Source organism: Balaenoptera musculus, chromosome 5 (genome assembly GCF_009873245.2).
Source record: "Balaenoptera musculus isolate JJ_BM4_2016_0621 chromosome 5, mBalMus1.pri.v3, whole genome shotgun sequence".
Classification (NCBI taxonomy): Eukaryota; Metazoa; Chordata; class Mammalia; order Artiodactyla; family Balaenopteridae; genus Balaenoptera; species Balaenoptera musculus.
The window spans coordinates 9,924,781-9,945,353 of NC_045789.1; the positions used below are offsets into that span (position 1 = coordinate 9,924,781).

General features: G+C 42.3%; 1 protein-coding gene across 1 annotated transcript; it reads left to right on the top strand.

The window, feature by feature from the left end:
- The first annotated feature begins 6,457 nt into the window (after positions 1 to 6,457).
- Positions 6,458 to 9,826, top strand: TIGD2 (tigger transposable element derived 2). The gene is made up of 2 exons (XM_036853857.1): positions 6,458 to 6,812; positions 6,993 to 9,826. The coding sequence occupies exon 2, from the start codon at positions 7,900 to 7,902 to the stop codon at positions 9,475 to 9,477; it is 1,578 nt and encodes a 525-aa protein (XP_036709752.1). The 5' UTR covers positions 6,458 to 6,812; positions 6,993 to 7,899; the 3' UTR covers positions 9,478 to 9,826.
- The last annotated feature ends 10,747 nt before the right edge of the window (positions 9,827 to 20,573 follow it).

Below are 20,573 nucleotides of genomic sequence, written 5' to 3' on the forward strand. Positions count from 1 at the left end.
TGAGACAGGAGGGAAGGGGGCAGGGCACGACCTTGAAAAGAATGACACGGCCACAGTACGTGACGAAAACTAGTTGAGAACCAACTAGGTCCAAGACGGTGGAAGATTTGACTTAAAACAGACCTTGAGCCTCATTATACGCTCATTGTAATATATCAGCACGCTAAATGACACACCCACCATCACCATGACAATCCTGAAGCCAACCATAAAAGGCCAGAAAGTGGGCGGTGGCCCATTTCCTGGAAGTCCCCGCCCCTTCCCCAAAAGAGTTGGAATAACCCTCCCACTCATTAGCCTATGAAATTACCAGCCCAGAAAAACTAACCACACCATATTTTGAGGCCTCTTGCCTCTTGCCTTCGGAGATGGCCCACGCTTTGTCAGTGGACTGTGTTTCTCTCTAAACACATCTGGTTCTTACCAATCACTTCGTCTCCGAATTCTTTCGCGACAGAGAAAGAAGCTGAAATTCACCAGCAACAGATGGATAAAACATAGTATATCCATATAACAATTATTTAGCAATGAAAGGAAACGATGTATGATGCACGCTACAACACGATGAAGCTTGCAAACATTTTGTTAAGTGAAAGAAGCCAGTCAAAATGGACATATATTGTATGATTCTATTTATATGAAACATCTAGACTAGGCAAATCCATATAGATGAGTGGTTGCCGGGCTGAGGAAGAAGAGAGAGTGTTGGAGGGAATGTGGAATGACCACTAATGGTATGGTATTTCTTTTTGGGTGATGAAAACTTCTACAGTGGATCCAAATTGAGTTTCAGAAACACTATCATGAGGTCTTTTCAATCTAGAAGCATTGCAGCAGGTGTTAATAACTGTCACCTTCAAGCCTAAGGGAGTCTCATAAGGTCGAATTGCATCATAATATGAGTAGCCAGTTGCATTAGGGATAGCTTCAAGGCTGAATGAGCTAATGATTATTATTTACATTTCTCAATGATTATTATTTAAACTTTTTGGATCCTGGACCCTTTGAGTATGGGCTGAAAGCTCTGAACAAGGTAGGCATGGTGTTACCCTGAGGAATGTAATTGATTTCAGACATTGCAAGAGGACTCTCTGTGACTGCAGTGAAACAAGACAAAAACAAGCTCACTCTCTAATCCTGCCTGAACTGAAAATTTAACCAGGAAAGAATCGGAATGCTGTGCCACCACAAAAATGACCAAACATCCCCCACTTCTGGTTAGCAGGAGCGACTACTGCTTCTCCTCCAATGATGACTCTAGCCTGTTCCTCTAGCTTCCTGGATAAAAATTAAGATACCTAACAGCCAAACTGCCTCTGCTTTTTGACAGCACGCAGCCCAGAACAGACCCTTCACTTTCTTTAAACTTCTCTAAAAACCACCTTATCCAAATCCGATAATAAGCTCCACCTGACCCTTCTTTTTGAGACACGCCGTGGTTTTCCAAGGTGCGGATCTCCCTTGCTGCAGTAGTAAGCCTAATTTGGCAAGGGTGTGTTCTTGCTGGTGTCTGGCTGATGGGAATCAACAACATCTAAAATATTTATAATATGTTGTTAATAAAAGCATGTATAAAATTTTATGTATATTATAACTTCATGTTCCTATTGAAATACGCATATAAATATCACACCCGTTACATCTATAACAGTTACACTGATACAAGAAAGAACATGGATACACACCAAACTATTAAGAGTAGTTATCTCTGAATGTTGGTATGATTTCCTTTTCGTTTTTCTGGATTTCATATTTGCCTTCAAATATCATATATAATTTAAGAAGGGAGGAGGGGAAGAGACAAGAAAAACCCTCCCAAAAGAATATGATTTAAGAGAAGAATCTCATTCACAGTGATTGTCAATGTATAAAGTTTTCAACCTTTAGCATATTAGAATCACTTGGGATGCTTGCTGAAAATAAGGATTCCTGGGCTACATCCCTGGGGTGGACCCCAGAATCTGGATGTTGGACCCCAGGAGATACTCAACCATAAAGTCTGAGGAACCTTGAATAATGCAGCTTTGGGGACAAACTAGAATTTGAAAGATGTACAGATTAACAGCAGAAGGAGAGGACTTTTTAGGCTAAAGGAGAAGAATGAGTAGCCTGAAACCATACAGCTGCATGTGCCGGGAACAGGGAGAGTAACGCACCGCAGGCTCTCAGTAAACCAGATTGGACCCACCTGATGGAACTGCAGGCTCCTTTAGAGAACAGTTGGAAACTGGGCAGGTTTGGAAAGGTCAGGTGGGTAGTATGTAAAGTTCACTCAAGTTCCCCACCCACATTGCTGACATCAATCAACAATTCACTGGTTTCTTCAATTTATATCCACACGTTTTTCTAACTTTTTTTTAACATTTCCACTAGCAATTTTCCTTCTTCCATCCCTATTAAATCTTTTCTACCCTCCAGGAACTCATTCTCTCCTCTTTACTTATTCTGCCAGTCAGCTGAAAACCTACTGCCAGCCAACAAAGAAACATGGAAAACAAAATTAAGTTTAAAAGTCCCCTGCTGAGCACCTATATGATACTATGACACAAGAGTATAAGTCGTCACTATCTTTCCACATCATGTTAACTTTTTTTTTTTTTTAAAGGAATGGGACTTTCCAATGAGTAATCTGATCTCTTACTTGTGTCAAGAAATTTAAGCGGAAAAGTGTTCCTACCTTTAACCATTTAAAAGAAAAATTTTTATATTAAAAATGAATAATTTGAGCTTTTGTCTACAATATAAAGTAAAATAACTTTACAGCTAAAAGAGACTTCAAAGTACAAACTTTCATTTTACTGATCACAATTGTTTCACAGCTTATTTGCCCTAAAACACACCCCCAAAATTATATTTTAGCTGAAAATTCCCCTCTACATTTTATGTCCCTTAAAATAGGTAACAGTAAACCTTTTTTGTGAAAACCACTGATTTTCCATTGGCAGTAAAATTTTCAATTATTAACAGAGAAATACTATTTGATATTAAATCAGTTTAATACATATGGAATAACGTTATCATGTCCTCTTCCTAAGCTTATTGGAGTAGCTAATTCAGGTATCAAACAAAAAATCTCCAAGTAGATGATGGTCAGTGATAAACTAAATGGAACCCCAAAAGCAAAAAAGCAGTTCCTTTAAAATTAAAAATTTACTCTACCTAGAGGTTTTCTATTCTGCTACAAAACTATTATGAATAAAGGATACCACAGAAAATGAGGCACATAATGTACTTGCACTGATATTATCTCAGCAGAAAAGGAATTTAGAGCTTGTAATGGTGAGAAAGATAAGCCATTTTCAGGTGATTTGGAGTAATTTTAAGAAAACTCACATTCCAATAAATCAAATGCTATGGTCTGATGAACATAGTTGCAGACTCGAAGGGTTCTCACAACTAGAATGCCCTTCTGGTAGGTTAATGTCAAAAGTTCCATTTTAATAAATGGCAACTTTAATTTTGCAAAAAAGTGATCATGATATACTTTCTTCTTTCCATGTCTTTGAGTTAAATAATACTTTGATTGTGAGAGCGTGGGCAGAGAATGTTGTTTTAAAGCCAAATAAAACTCCATTCTACAACCTACATTTAATAGATTCATACACTTCTTTAGACTTTTTTTCCCTGTATATAAATGAGGTAACATCAGCCTCATAGTATTATTACAAGGATTAAGAGAGACTGTGTATATGTAGAAGGAAACAAATACTGGTGGCGGAATTCCACAGGAGTGAAGTGTCTTCTGATTAGAGAATAAACCACAGTGAATGGTAAGGGACAACTAGAAAACAGAACAGTATACGAAATTACTCTGCGTAATAAAGGAAAAAGAATCTTAAGATTTCACAAGCAGCTGAGAGGGAAGGAGAGAGGGGGCCTCGAGAAAAATGCTGGAGAGAGAAGGCAGAGGACGGCAAAGCAAGACGGAGCAAGACCGTGACCCAAAGAAAAGAACTGGCAATAAGAAGTTCCCTGTGGCCAGCCAGGCTCTTAATAAAACAAGGCTGACAGACATTCTATTTTAAGGTCCCCCCCCCCTTGTACTCTAATGTATATCTGCTGCAATTAGCGACCCCTCCCCCCAACAAAAAGGAACAAGTCTGTTAGAGGAAAGGATCTCGTGTAAAGTTGTCTTGGGTAAAGTCTTTTTTTTTTTTTTTAAGATTTAATTTTATTTTTGGCTGCGTTGCTTGCGGTGAGCGGGGGCTACTTCTCGCCACGGTGCGTGGGCTTCTCATTGCAGTGGCTTCTCTTGCTGCGGAGCACGGGCTCTAGGCACCCGGGCTTCAGTAATTGTGGCATGCAGGCTCAATAGTTGTGGCTCGCGGGCTCTAGAGCGCAGGCTCAGTAGTTGCAGCACACGGGCTTAGTTGCTCTGCGGCATGTGGGATCTTCCCGGACCAGGGCTCGAACCCGTGTCCTCTGCATTGGCAGGCGGATTCCCATCCACTGCGCCACCGGGGAAGTCCCCTTGGGTAAACTCTTATTAAAAGTCGGCTAAATACAACCGCCTCCTACCAAGTGGTGTTTTGAGGAAATCAAGGAATGTGGGCTGTGTTCCAGATTTGAACTTACACAAGGTGATGAAAAGGGAACAGTTCTAAATGATAAGACACAAGCAAGCTGGAGAATTCAGCAGAAATAGAAAGGATCCAAGTGGTGTCTGGAAGAAAATTAAACCCCAGAGATAGTGGGGGAGGGAGGTAAGAGGCAGAGTTCATTTCATTTAAATATCATGGGACCAGTAACCCCAGTAGGGGGAAAACCAGGCTGCCAACTTCTGCCAGTGTCTTTTGATTGGCAGTCAGTAAATGTCAGCTCTCTTCCCTTCTGAGGAATGAATAACGTTTCATACCTCGGATACAACTGTTTTCACGCTTGTTACAACTATCAGAGAATAGAGGCAAACTTTAAAAAATGATACAAAACTAGCATGAAGTTGCACTTTATCCAAAATAGTCAACCAAGACTGACTGGTTGATTTGGGGGGGGGGGTGGAGGGGCGGAGGGCGGAGATCTACCTTCAGGAAAAGCAGACATTTGTCAAAAACCACTAGAACTTTACAGTGTATCTAGGAGATCAAAGATTCTCCAACATGTCAGACAGGGGAAAGCTACGATTTTGAGGAAGGCAATTGAGCAGTCTGGGCAAGTAAGTCAGATAATTAGAAGCCTTAAAATCAACATCTTCTTTTCTGCAGTAAGAATGCTCAAGTCAGTTCCCTTTTGAAACATTGTAGCAACAACGTGGCCTTTGCAAATAAATGAGGAATTACTACGCTACTTCATGTTAACGAAAAAGGTTAGACATTTATGTTCAGAAATTAGAGAAACTTAACTGAAGTTCAGAAATTAGAGAAACTTAACTGAAGGCGTCTCCATTTTTTCAAATTATACAGAAAAGAAAGGGTAATAAAGGAAAGACGAAAAGCGTTTCCTCGGTAAACAGGTGCTACAGGAGGAAGGCGGAGCTCCCTTCTCCAGGGAAGGCTCCGAGGGCCCAGCGGGGAAGCGAGTCCGGGAACGCGGAGAAGGCACGGTTCATCGCAGGGTAATTAGCGCACAGGTGCCCGCATTCCCTCCATTTAAAATGCCAAGATAGAAACGTACTGTATCTCCATTTCAAACAAACCAAGGGAGCCTCTGTCAAACTACAATTCTCTTACTACTACCTAGAAGCAGAGGCAGTGAAGGAGCGGCAGGAAATTCACGAGTCTTCCCACAGACTCGGGCACAGGCAGCTCTGCACAGAGCAGCTTCCACGGAGAGTGTGACTCACACCCTCGAGCAACCCACCGGGGAGGAGAGACCCGATATCCAGTTTGACCGCCCTCCGCTGCGCCCCACCTGTCCAGGGCTCGCTCGGATGGGTGTTGCAGACTGTAAGCCCCACGTCCTCTCCTCTTCCCCCCCTATCCCCACGGGGAGCCAGCCTCCCTGCCTTCGGCCAGGAGCCGCGTCCGCTCGCTCCTACCTTGGCTCGCGGTCCTTGCTCCGGCTCGTCGTGCCGCGGCGGGCGGGCTGGGGATCCCCGGGAGTCGGCGCTGGGAGGCGCGGACGCCGGGGCCGCTATTTGTAAACACGCTCCACGTGCGCTCGCCCTGCCCCATTCGCATCCCGCTCGGGACACCTGAGGATGCGCAGCTTTCTCGCGAGCCCTCCGAAGGTGCGATTTTTATTGCACCTGAGAGCGGAGGAAGCCTTGCCCACGGAACCGGGACCCCGGGAAAAGGGCTGAGACAAGGTGAGCTTGTACCGCCCCCTGCTGGCCGGCGAAGCAGTGTGCAGGTTGGAGCAGCCGGGCCCTCAGCAGAACCCACGCGGCGCCCAGAGACTCCGCGGCGGCTGGGCCCGCCCCCTCCCGCCCGCTCGCCGGAGACCCCGCCCCCGGGCCGCGTGCTCGCCCGCGGAGGCCCCGCCCCCTCGCCGACACAACGTTCCTGCGGGGGCGCGCGCGTGCCCCCTAATCCCCCGCCTTCCGGCTCCGGCGGCGACGATCGCTGCCTGCCGCCGCCGCCGCCGCCGTCGCCGCTGCCGGTGTCAGCCTCCCTCGGGAGACTCCATTTGCTCTCAGGTTGGTCTGGCCGCCGCGAAGGCGGGCGGAGAGCGATGCCCCCGGCCCGCGGACTGGCGTCCCCTGGGCCAAGCGCCCGCCCGCTCGCTGGCTGGCTGCGGCGGTGACATCCTGGTCGCTGGCGTGCACGGAGGAATCCGGGCTCCCAGGGAGCAAAGACGGCCGGCGTTCCGGAGCTCGCCGTGCGGGGAGAGGCCCTCGCTAACGCGGCTCCTCTCTGACCTCTTAATTTCAGGAGGTAGGCAATTCAGGTCCCGATCCCTGACACTCTAGATAATGCCTAAAAGCAGTCTGTGTCGTATTTTAGCCATCACATTCCTAGGAGGCGTTAATTTTCTCAACACAGTCGCAGGATAGATGTGGATAATGCCACAGACCCTGATACTGAAAGAAAAATGTTTTTGGTATCTTCCTTTAGGTTTCGGAGGCTCCGGGTGCCTATACAGCCCCCGACAGGAACTACTTCTGTTGGCCCATCGAGGATCATCTTTCACCAGGATTATCCTAACATCTTCACTGAGCCCTCCCCCACCCCATACCCTCTACCAAGAGTCCTGATTTCTGCCAATGAAGTTTTCTGATGCTTTCTTTAATCATGTGACACCACTTCTTGTCCACCTTTTTCCTTTTCAGTTGCCAAACACATGAGGTGGAGGTTTGTGTCATGTTAAAGTACACAGTTTCCTGCCTGTCCACTTTCACCTGATTTGCACCGCTCCCTTCTGTTCAGCTTGCCTTATCCTGCTTGCTTACGATTTCCATAACCACTCACTTGCCCAACGTGTAGCAGCCCTTGCCTGCGGAGGTAGCATTCCATACAGCGCACTGCCTGACAAGGACAGAAGTCAGGGGGCGAGTTTTCCCGTTGTATTTTCCTATCCGGTTTGCAAGCCCTGTCTTCCAACTCTTTGTTCCCTAGCACGTTGCCCCAAATACTCCCACCAGAGTCTTAGTTCCTTTAACATAGAGCTTCGCCCGTAAGGATGGCAAGAATCAAGTATGTAATAGGACTGTTTTAGAGACCTTGCTGGTGCAATATTGGTTGTCATCGCCGCTGAGATCGCAGTTCGTGAAAAGGTCTAAAACTAAGGGAGGAGGAAGCAAGATAGAAGATAGGATTAAGTGGAGCCAGTCCTTGTTGTTTGAAGTTTGTAAGTTTCAAAACAGCAAAGAGGGTCATGTAGGCCTTGTCTGGAAATTGGCCAGCACACTGCCCATCTAGGCCCTAGCGGGGGTAGGAAAGGGATCTTAAAACCCCATTTTCTAGTCTCATTGTGTCCAACTCTAAGTTGTTAAATATCTTGTTCTGGTAATCGTTAGATACAATGTTGGGGAAACGAAAGCGTGTGGTGTTGACAATTAAGGACAAGCTTGACATTATTAAGAAACTTGAGGAAGGCATCTCTTTCAAAAAACTTTCCGTGGTGTACGGAATTGGTGAATCCACAGTGCGTGATATTAAAAAAAACAGAGAAAGGATCATAAACTACGCAAACAATTCAGATCCTACAAGTGGGGTATCCAAACGTAAATCTATGAAGTCATCAACATATGAGGAACTTGATAGAGTTATGATAGAGTGGTTTAACCAACAGAAAACAGATGGGATTCCGGTGTCTGGAACGATTTGTGCAAAACAAGCCAAGTTCTTTTTTGACGCTCTGGGGATGGAAGGTGATTTTAACGCGTCGTCTGGCTGGCTGACTCGATTTAAGCAGCGCCATGGTATTCCAAAGGCTGCTGGTAAAGGAACAAAACTGAAAGGAGATGAAACTGCTGCCAGTGAGTTTTGTGGTAACTTTCAGGAATTCGTTGAGAGAGAGAATCTACAACCAGAACAAATTTATGGTGCTGATCAAACTGGATTGTTCTGGAAATGTCTACCGTCAAGGACATTAGCTCTTGAAACTGAGCGGAGTACTTCTGGTTATAGGTCAAGCAGAGAGAGAATCATTATTATGTGTTGTGCAAATGCCACAGGTTTACACAAACTTAATCTTTGTGTTGTGGGAAAAGCAAAAAAACCTCGTGCGTTCAAAGGAGCTGACCTTTCAAACCTTCCTGTCACTTATTTCAGTCAAAAAAGTGCATGGATAGAACATTCTGTTTTCAGACAGTGGTTTGAAAAGTACTTTGTGCCACAGGTACAGAAGCATTTGAAATCCAAGGGGCTTCTAGAAAAAGCAGTGCTCCTTTTGGATTTTCCCCCAGCACATCCAAATGAGGAACTGTTGAGTTCAGATGATGGCAGAATAACTGTGAAATATCTACCACCAAACGTCACAAGTCTCATTCAACCTATGAGCCAAGGAGTTCTAGCCACAGTAAAAAGATACTACCGAGCAGGACTTCTCCAGAAGTACATGGATGAAGGAATTGACCCCAGAATGTTCTGGAAGAACTTGACAGTGTTAGATGCAATTTATGAAGTGTCAAGAGCTTGGAACATGGTAAAATCAAGTGCCATAACCAAAGCATGGAAAAAACTTTTCCCTGGCAACGAAGAGAATTCAGGCATGAATATTGATGAAGGAGCCATTTTAGCAGCTAACTTAGCAACAGTTTTACAGAATACAGAAGACTGTGACCATGTTGACCTTGAGAATATTGATCAGTGGTTTGACTCTCGGAGTAATGACTCTAACTGCCAGGTGCTAACCGACAGTGAAGGTGCTGGGGACCAGGCCAAGCCTGCTGAGCACAAGCCCCCCAGGAAGACCAGAAAAACAGAACTGAACCCAGAGAAGCATATCAGCCACAAAGCTGCACTGGAATGGACCGAAAATTTACTGGATTATCTAGAACAACAAGATGACATGCTTCTGTCTGATAAACTGGTGTTGCGGAGGCTTCGAACAATAATAAGGAGAAAACAGAAGTTCCAGAATAACCAAAGTCATTAATAATCCTCTTAAGGGTTTCTTAAGGGTTGTGTTTGCGTCTTTGTGACTTTATCTGCAGTGGAACTTAATGATCTTGTTTGAAGTGCTGTGGATGTCAAGGCCAAATACATTTTATTAATGAATTTAGGATTAGATGCTGTTTTGGATTACTTAAATTACTGTGCTTGAATGTCGATTCTAGGAAGTGAGCATTGACATGTATCTTGTCTGTTTCTAATCTGTATTAAACTAATTTAGATCATAAGGTACCTGAGGCCAGGGATCCTGTGTCTGTTTTGTGCCTGAATTTCATTGTCTAATAGAGTACCATGCACACTCTAGGCAATCAATAAATCTTTCTTAAATTGAATTTTTATGACTTTCTCTGAACTTCAGTTTCCAAACTGAAATACGTGGAGGGTAAGTTTCCCTTTCTACCGTTTTTCCACCTGCCGAAAATTTTAGAACTCAGCAAAGATTATACCTGAAGTACATGTATTTCACTGTGAAAGCAGAGAACTGAAGGAAGATAGTCTGAAGCCTGAAATATGGCATTCTATACCAACAGTATTTGGACAATCAGCAATTCAGATTGGCTGTCTCTGTATAATGAAGTAAGAAGAAATAAGGTTAAAACGTCCCCAGGCAAAGGACTTGCACTTCACTTTTATTTCATCTGGCAGTAGGGAGAGTTCCTTCAGAGTTGTGGAAAGAATGCCATCATTGTTCCAGAAAAATAGATTTCATTTTCCAAATCATTGCTATTAGAAGAGAATAAGGATTAAACTGTGTTATCTGTCATTTTGATCCTTTATTAGTAGAGATACGTAAGTAGTTTTTTCTCTTTAATAAGCTATTTGATGTAACACTTCAAAGCTTTAAAGTACGTCATTTGCTTTCATAATAGCGTATTTTTCTGTGAGAACTAATACTGAGAATGTAAGCATACATTGGCATTTGGGGAGCCATCACATGAACTGACATTAAATTGAACATGAGAAAGGCACTATAGAACAGCACAGGCTGCTGTGTGACCATGGGCAAGTTACTTAACCCATCTGTAAAACAGGAATAATACCTGCCTCTCAGAGTATTTTGAGGAGTACATGAGTTAATATATGGATTTTAAGTAATACAGGCTTAGAACAGGACCTGGCTCAGAAAAAGTCCTCTAAGTGTTAGCTCCTGTTACCGAGCTGCAGAAATGATGTTTCAGAAGTGTGTGCAACAGATCCAGTGTGTGAATCAACCCCGATGTTGCTGCACTGGGAAAACCCTTTAGAGGGAGGTGACATAAAAGAGATGCAAGTGACTAGATTCAGCTGAAATATAATAATAATTGACTTCAAAGAAAACTGGAAGGTGAATCCAATTCAGAAATCATTTCCCGACCATCTACTGCTAGGCACAGTGAGGCACTCCGGCACGTTTAAGACATCTTAGTTTGAATTATAAAAGGAAATGGGAATGGAATTGTAGTTTCTTTGCTCCAGGCCTGCTAATAAAATACATAGATGTTGGCTTTGTTCATAGAATCTGTTACTGATATTGGCCTAGTTTACTGAAGTAATAAAATACCTTGAAAGCAGATAAGATAGCAGTTAGGAGGACACTTGAAATACCAAACTAAAGTAACACCGGATCGGTAGAAAATTAGAGCAAAAGAAATATCACAGGAGACTGGTTACAGTAATCGGGTCCAGCCATATACTGGGAGCTTTGTTGTGATTGACTTGAGATTTTCGAAGCTCTGACATTCCTTCATGAGGACTGTTAGAGCTCAGAATTCTGCCTTTTGACAGAGCAGAGGCTTTGAGTGCGAGAAAGGCCTTTTCGGAAAACCTCTAAGAATATTTTCTTTGGGAGAATTCATACCTTATCATTAACACACCTCTCTCAGTTTACACAATTTCACTTAACTAGGAAGCCCTGAGGAAATGAAACTCTGTGCAGATAAGTCCTGAAACTATTTGGCTTCTTGGAGGCAAAGGGACTCTGAAGCCTGGAAATGGTAATGACATATTTGAATACTGCTTTGCATTTTTCACAGAGCTTTTTGCTAACAAAAACTTCTCAAACTTCTTTCAGTCATGACATTGAAATGGTTTAATCCTGTTTCATCATAAAGACCGATATAAACTGTGCATTCTAATTCCATAATTAATTGTAATACAAAAATCTTTTCCCTTTTCCAGGTATTGTTATATTAATTATATCCTCCAGGAAGATGCATTGTGTTATCTTGGATAACCCCATGCTCCTTATATGTATCCTAGTTTGAGCAGCACAGAAAATAACGTGCTCTCATTTGACTTTGTGCACCTTAAAGAAAGTATCCACAAATTTATTTTTAAATAAATTTATAAATGGAAATTAATAAATTTTCCATTTATAAAAGTGCCTATTTTTTAGAGGATTTGAAAGGCAAACAGAACCCAGACCAAATGGGAAGTGTTTGGCAACTGAGAGTATACTTTAAAAAAAACTTGTGTAGTGGGAATATTTACTATTTCATAATTTAATTTCAGAGAGTAATATAGGGGTTGACTGGAGAACCTTGAGTGCTCAGTAAATATAACAGAGTTGGCAGGGCCCAGATCAGTGGGCACAGTCAATTCAAGTAGAATTATGGGATTATCATGGTGCTCTTGTTCTGGGACTCTCTTTGTTTTCAATCTAGCTTCAGACTGAGCTCTGTGGTCACTTCATCATGAATTTTCTAGATTTAAGGAAGCTCATGGTGGACTCAGTAGCACAGTTGACAAGAAGCAGGAGACAGCTAGTTAGGTCATGATCTCAGAGACACTCTGCCTCCAGTGATGTGGCCAAAGCCACACAACGTACTACAAATCAAAGCCAGGACCTGCACTCCAAATATAGCCCTCCTTCAGGAGGGCTGTGTCTCTACTTACTAGTATTTTCACAAAGTTGACCTTTTCTTATTTAAACATATACTTTATCTCCGTCCTAAGCAAAATCACAGGTCTTGTGTGCCGACTGCGGTCTCTTTCTAGTCCAAGTTAAAGTAAATATAAGACTTTTTTTTTTTTTTATAACTTGACAATCTGTAACCCAAAATTACCTCGTATATCTCATCGGCACACTTTGTGAAACTCTGGCTACGAAGAAGGAGTGGGGTTGTTGAAGGGTAATGGATTGGAGTACAAACACCAGCTTCTCTGCTTTCTCCCTAGATGACCTTGATAGCTTTCCGGACCTCTCTGAACCTCAAGTTTCTTCACATGTAAAAGGGTGGCAGGTTAAATGGGCACACTGCAAGCGTTCATAAACACCAGCTATTAAGCAACCCTCTGGCTGTTCACTGAGAACCCCTGGCCTCCAGGCTTAGGCTGGAGAACGAGTCACAGCCCTTCTCTCACGGTGACTCTGTGCTGACCTCCGCGAGGCCCGGGCACCCTTGTTGAGGTCTAGGGCGCTGCCTCATCACTGGGGATGCTGGCTGGGGTGTCTGCCACAGGTAAGAGGGCAGTGCTGAGTCCCTCAGGCCCTTAAGACTACAGTGTGTGCTGTCAAGTCATCACAGGGGCCCATCAGTAAACAGACAAACAAACAAGCACAGGCGGGGCCTGCTTTAGCTGTAGTCTGGGATAACGGGGCTCAAAGAGAAATGGGTTCTTCCAAGCAGCTGAAGTAATCCTTGTGCGATGATGAGCTCTTATGCTAAAGGCAGAAATGCAAACTGCCGGTGCAAACACAGGGGGAGCTGGCGGAGCCGACAGGCGCCCAGCCAGGAAGCAGCGCCGTCAGTGCACTCCCCCATCTAACAGGTGAGCCCAGGGGGCACTGGGCCTGGTTTGCCCAGCAGCATCCTGATTCACGCTGCTTGTTCAGAGTAAGTGTTACAGAGCCCTTTTTACTCTCGTGTGTCCCAGCTTAGGAGAGAAATCAGACGGTTTCCCTACCAATGACCCAGAGAAGGGAGCTGATCTGCCTCAGGTCACATAGTCGCTAGGGGCCAAGAAGGGAGTAGAAGCTGCTGCTCTCAGCTCCAGACATCGGTGGCCTAGTGGCCAAGGGTAGGAGCTCCCTCCAGGCCGCGCCTCCCAGGGCCGGACTTCATCCTGGAGCCCAGCACAGGCCTGCCTGTTCGACACAGGTGGGACGTCCCGTAGTGAAATTCCCTCCTGGAGGACGGGGAGTGCTGCAGTTCACGTGCTGAATGTCTGCCGTGTGCCAGGCACGAGGCTGGGCATCCCACAAGGCAACGTCTATTCTGTGATCCTCAGCACCAATCCTGTGAAGTGTAATTCCCGTTTCAGAAGCAGTTCCCAAAGAGAGCTGGCAGAGACCAAGCAAACACTCCTGTCTGAGACAAGGACAGAGGTTGCAGCCCTGGCAGGAAGCTGCGGTCCTCCGTTCCCGCACGGGCATCCGGACTGCAGGAATCCACGAGGCTCTCGGCCAGAACCTTCCTTAAAACCACTTTTAGCTGGGTGTGTGTAATTCCAGAGAATGCTTCCACCAGGGTTATCCCCCAGGCAGCTGAGTGTCATTGTAAATCCATGAGGCTCAGAAAATCCTTCAGTGAAGCTCCATGCAACAGACAGATGCGGTCATCATGAGGGCGTCTTTTAAATGTTCTTCTGATCAGAAGATCAGGCCCAGGGCTAGAAGGTAGATCCAGCCACGTGTCCACAGGTTATTGGGGTGGCCGACATCCTTTCTACATGGAAACCCCTGGGGGTGGGTGGGTGCTTATCCTTGTTCCTGGCTCCTCACTATTCCTCCTGGTCTAGGTTGCCCCAAGAACCAAGCCTGCCTGGCTCGCAGACCCATGTCAACAACATACTTGTTTAGTATAATTTGGAAAGCGAGAAACAAAAGGTGCTATAAATGTATAATGAAATGTGTAAGACGTAATGTCTGCCACATTTTTTGGTCAACCTAAAGATGGTTATGAAAATATTTAGTGTAGTTCCTTTATAGAACTTTAGGTGTAATTTATGACTATCCCTAGAACTTCAAACATAGACCTTTGGGGTTTTGTATGTTCATAGTGACTCTGTAATGAGGTTATTAGCTAATACCACTGTAACTAATTAAATCACTGGGGGATATGACAGATTAGAGTTACTCTACAGATATTAAAGGAATCAGTGAGGTTTTGGAACATGTAACTTTTTTTTCTTAAATTAGAAGAGAAAAATTGACTGTAAGACTCAGCCTCATTAACCTATGAAGTAACTACCAAAAGTGCTTTTGTTCTCGAGAGGAACCTTAATAGCTGAACTTAACAACCAAATCACATCTAATTTCTTCTAAAACCAACAAAAATGTTACCCAATTCTTTACTATATTTCAGAATATGTTGATCATCTGCAACTTATTTACCAAGAAAACATAATTACCTTTGAACCTAAAAAAAGGCAAAGTAAACTTAAGGAAAACAGTTTTCCTCATCCACTGAAGCATTTAATTTTTTTAAAAAAGTCATATAACAGAATAAAGTTTTAAAGATATTCTTTTTTCTTAATGAGAAATGTCTGAGGTTATACACATAGTCTTGGTGTGTTAATTTAAGATGACAGAGAACCCAGATTTTTTTTTCCCCTTTTTGGCTTTAAAAATGTAACTTAAAAGATGAATTCAATAGGAGTCTTGATAATCAACGTGATCTAATCCAAACTAACATTTTAAGCTGTTTCAATGTAATAATCACAGCACAAAGCTGACTCCCAAAGTATGGTTGTATTTTTTTAAATTATTGTTATAGTTGGACAATATATAGGGAATAGTATTTCCATTTTCTGTTAATCAGCTTTTTGGGGCCATTTGCTGATTTACTTTAGTATTTGGGGGAGTCTGTGTCTCCTCATTGTATTAATAAGATACTTAACCTATGGTACATAAAATACCTAAGTTGCTTTTCTATAAAAACCTAGAGAATGAAGGGTTTTCTCCTGCACTGTACAAATATTCAGTACTGTAAATTATACTCACTAATTAAATTAGCACAATGTATAATTAAAAATGTTTCTACCATGAGAAGAACTACTGTATTTGATTGATTCTAAAGATACACATTTTAATACCTGTGAAACTGGGATACTTCTTGCAATCAACAGCATCTTACAATTATAGTTGACAGCATTTTTGTCTTCATGGTATGTAAAATAATTATATCTTTTAGGTTCTATGAAATATAAATTTTTTTGTAAATCTTGCCTTTCTTTTGAAAATAGAACTAGAATGGCATACATAAAAAATTTCCATTTAGTATATATACATTTATAAAAGCATAATTATATGTTACATATGAATATACAAAAATCAGATATTTACAAGATAATCTAAGAAGTGTTATTTCATGATACTATTAATTGCTCTTGCACACACACTTATATTTTACTAATTTAGGAGTAAAGGTAAGGTAATCCTTTTAACTACTACTGCATGTTTTTTAAAAAATCCTTTTAACTACTACTGCTTTATTTCATTTAAATATATAAAATAAATTGTAGAGCTATCGAAGTGTAGACAAACAGTGGCTTTTTACTGGCCACACTTCTAATGATTTGTATGTGAATTAATGTTAAGAAGTTTCTAGATTGTTCAAGAATAGCATGTTTTCTTTGTTTATATGTTCTATCCATGTAACTTACCATAATAGGTTTTTGTTTGTTTTTCTATAATTTATTCATATTTCCTTAGTTTTAACCTAATATCTTTTTTTTTGTTCCCGGATCTCATCACATTACATTTAGTTTTCATATCTCCTTAGGCTCCTCTTGGCTGTAACAGTTTCTCATAATGTACTTGTTTTGATGACCTTGCCAGTTTTGAGGAGTACCGGTCAGGTATTTTGTACAATGTCCCTATACCCTGTACCTCTACCATAATTTGTTGTTGTTCTTTGTGCATCCCTTGCCTACTCTAACACAAAGCAGACTGTGAAAGTGCCATGATCAAAGATACATTATAAAGAAATAAAAGTATGAGAGAGAGAAAGGTAAATTTTGATGAGGGTCGGGAAGGCTTCTTGCTCTTGAAGCAATTGGTTGAGTCTGCAGTGGGACTGGGGCGGGGAATGAATGTGAGGAATGCAGGTCATCTTCTAGTAACAAACTAATACGATTTCAACACGAAGTTTATTAAAAGTGTAATTACAAGTGTTGGTGTCAAGTTTGGTAGGGGCCTGAAGGGTTCTTTCCCCTCCTGACACCAAAATACACGGTGTCTTTTCCAACACAACTTCTCCAATGCTGACACCAACTAGGTGTCCTACAGTTCTGACACTATCAGGGTGAGACCGCACAGGTTTAAGGGCTCAGTTCCATAAGGCTGCCCTCACTTCACAGGTTAGTGGCACGTATCAGGTCCCCAGGTTACCCTCACTTCTCTGTGTCTTGACTACAAAGCTGGGGGCTCCCCACAACCCCGCAGTTACTAGTATAGTTTATTATAAAGGATACAAATGGTCAGATGTAGTGCCATGTAGGGTGAGGTCCAGAAGGGTCCTGAGCACAGGAGCCTCTGTCCCTGTAGAGTGGGGTGGGCCACCCTCCTGGCGCATGGATGTTTTTGCCAACTTGCAAGCTTCCTGAATCCTGTTGTTTAGGGGCTTTAATGGAGGTTTAATCCTATAGGCATGGTCGGTAAAATCAGTGGTCATTGATGATTAACTCAATCTCCACCCCCTTCCTTTACCCCGAGGTTGGGAGGTGGGTCTGAAAGTTCCAAGCTTCTAATCAAAGCAACCAGCCCCACTCCTGAAGCTACCTGGGGGCCCCCAAAGAGTCATCTCTTTAGAATGTCACCCTTATCACTCAGGAAATTTTTTTTAAATTAGAGAAAAAATTGAGAAGACACACAAAAGTGGAGAAGCAAAAGCGTAAAAGTTTGGAGAAGTAAGACTAAAAGAAGGGGACTGGAATGCAGAGGGAGAGGAGCAGGTCCCCATCTTTTGAGGGAGAAGCTTGGAGAAGGAGGAGGTACCCCTCAGAGCCACTGTCATCATCGTATTTGCCAGTGCTCTTAAATGACATATGTACACATAGCAGAGCTGTGATAAAAAGCAAGATAGTCAAGAACACTACAAGTTTGTTGGGATATTGTTTAGCTTTCCATTTCTAGACTTTTCTATGCCAGTTAAGCCAGTTTATTCTCATCTTGGGCCCCATCTGACACTCAACCTAGATTTGGTTCTAGAATGCCTCCTTAGACAGATAATTTTAACTCTCTTGGTCCTTTTTGCCGACATTTCTGTAAATGTAACCTTACCCTCTTTTGTGGCTGACAATTCTCTTTTTCTCTTTTCCCTTGTTACTCATCACTGGATAATTCATTTATTTCACTAATACTTTTTTGAACACCTATGATGTACGCTAACAAATTTAAGCCCCAGGACAGCGGGGACTTTAAATGCCTCGACGATTTTTGTATATCCAGAATACAAAATAGTCCTGGGACAAACGTGTTCAATAAATATTGGTTGACAGAACGAATCAGTACCATATGGAGCACTGTATTCTTGATTAAGATAAAAGTTTTATTCTCAAGCATTTTACAGTAAAGGAGTGGGACAGCACTGTTTACTCAAATAATTACAGGAAAGAATTATTTAATAAAAGTCAGAGAGATAGGAGAAAATCTCCCATAAAGCTGGGATCACAAAAGACTTACATCTTCAGTGAAAAGGAATCAGAATAAACTTGTGGCACACGAGGGGCAGCAAGAAAACTCTCCCATTTTGACCCTGGCATTGGGTGGGAGGAATAGAAATATCTTTCCTCAGAATTTGTAAAGATGAGCCTGAGTTCTTATAGGTTTGTGATACGAATTTACTGTCTATCCCCAGACCATTCAGCCGACAATTTAATTTAAGATAGCGGTGCTTGCAGGAGACTGGTAGGAATAAACACAAATCCTCTCTGAAGGAATACAACTTCAACATAGTCCTCAAAAAACTTCCATGGATAAAGTTCCAAAGAAAAAGAGCTCACAACGCGCCGTAAGAGCCAGCAGAAACAACTGAAAGCAGCATCAGACCCGCTCAGACTCTACTTATTGCAATTACTATAGAATGCAAACATAGCAAAGTTTAGCTTATACAAAGAGAAGGTTTAAAATATGAGCAAGAAATAGGAGACTTAAAGATCAAGCAGATTTGAAAAGGAACTAAACAGAACTTTGAAAAATAAACTATAGTTATCAATATAATAATTGCAGGTAAGTCACTGTGACCCTTATCGGACGGAGCAGGGTCACTGAGGGATGAAGGCAGAATCCAGTACCAGTCAATTGAAGAGTTAATGGCAGTAAATAAACCGTGCAATATATGTTACGTGATTTTCTGTATGCACGTGATATTTTACAATTTAAAAATGTTAAATAGAAGATAATGAGAGGTGAAATAAATAAGACTGGTAAGTGCAAACTAATTCTAGTACCTTTCAGTGGTGGTAAAACGGTGATGGTGATGAGGACAGAGAGGGAATCCCTTCCTCCATCAGTGCATCTCATTACTCCCAGATGCCAAGTCTACTTCTTTCTCTTTAACTAAAGAAAATGGGAGATGGAGAAAAGGGAGGGAGAGTGGGAAGATGAAGGAAAGGGGAAAAAAGAATAGGAATAAGAACAAAGGGGAAGTGAAGGGGATAAGGGGGGAGGGGAAACCAATATGGCTGTATTGAGTGAGCCCCTTGTCCCTGCCCTGGACTTCATGGCAATGGAGAAAAATAAAGTTGTGGGAGAGAAATGGGGAACATGTGAAGCACATTCTAAATCAATTGCCTTGAAAATTAACATTAAGATAATTTTTTTCCACTGCAAATCATAAATTTCACTTAAAAAAATTTTAACGCTAAACTAATCCTCTCTGATTTCATTTTCAACCTATGGAACTGGATTTGAACCTAACCAAAAGTGAAGGCTCCACTCTACAAACCTTGAAACATCACTACCTCTTAAAAATAAAAAGTGTAAAGTAGGACTTTCAGTTGTCAGCATGAATTACTTTTCCTTTTTTTAAAAAAACAAAGTCTAGGCCTGTCAGAGAGCCAGGGCGAGGGGAAGGAGAAGAAGTCCACTGCTGCGGTTCATAGGTCAACAGAAAAGAATTCGCCTTCTTGATTTTGTAGGGCAAAGGATTAAACATTTTTCCTCGCCAACTATCATACTTTGAATGTAGTTTAAAGTCAGGTAATATTGAAAAAGCACAATATAATTTTTAGACAAATCAAACAGATATGTCCATTTCAGTTCTTTACAAAACAGCAAGTCAAAGCATTTTTCAAATAAAACAATAACAGCATAATTATGTAATTAGAAGCAATATTTCTCAATTTGGGTGATCATTCTCCCACTTTATTTTACAAAGTACTTTAGAATGACCATCACATTTTCTCCGTTTCCTGCTTCTGCTTGAAAAGTAGCCTGACTTGGGATGTTGTATTCATTATGACTCTTTATAAAGCAAGTGTCGTACTGGTTTTAAAGGAGGAACGTGATAGGCTCTTAGGTACTGATTCGAAAGTCCAGAGGGAAGCGTGGCTTTAGGTATAGTTTGATTAAGGACTCTACCCATGCTCATAGGGTCCATCTTTGTGATCAGCACCCCTGTAAGTCAGCTTCGCCCCCAGGCTGGCTTCTCTCATCACAGAAAGGTATTGGTGAGCTCCAAGACCCATGTTCTCGCACCAAATCCACCTCCAGCAAATGTCTCCTCATCTCTTACTGTCTCTGAGAGCTCACATGTGTGTCTAGGCCTGAACTGTGGATGCCTGGTTTAATCCAATCCAATCAGGGCCCAGAGCTCTCAAGCTTACGGCAGGGACTGTCCCTTCTAAACAGTATTGCTAAGAGTGCTTTTCAAATAAAACTGAAGCAACGATCACCTGATATTTTAGGAGGGATGGATGCTTGGCAACAAGAAAACCAGATCGTTTGGGTAAGTAGTGGCCAAAGTTGGCTCTAGAAAAAATCCTGAAGAAGTAAAATTGGGTATTTTCTCTCATTTTGAGATCTTCCACTCTCACACCTTTCCCCCTCCATGTTCAGTTTCTATTTTACTCTTGCACAGCAAGACCCTTGCTTTCTAAGGCAAGGGTCATTATTCATGTATATTTGGCTTCAAGCTACGATGGCTAGTATATTGT

Excerpts from the sequence above, each read along its gene's own strand:
- TIGD2 (XM_036853857.1), top strand. The coding sequence starts at position 7,900 with ATGTTGGGGAAACGAAAGCGTGTGGTGTTGACAATTAAGGACAAGCTT.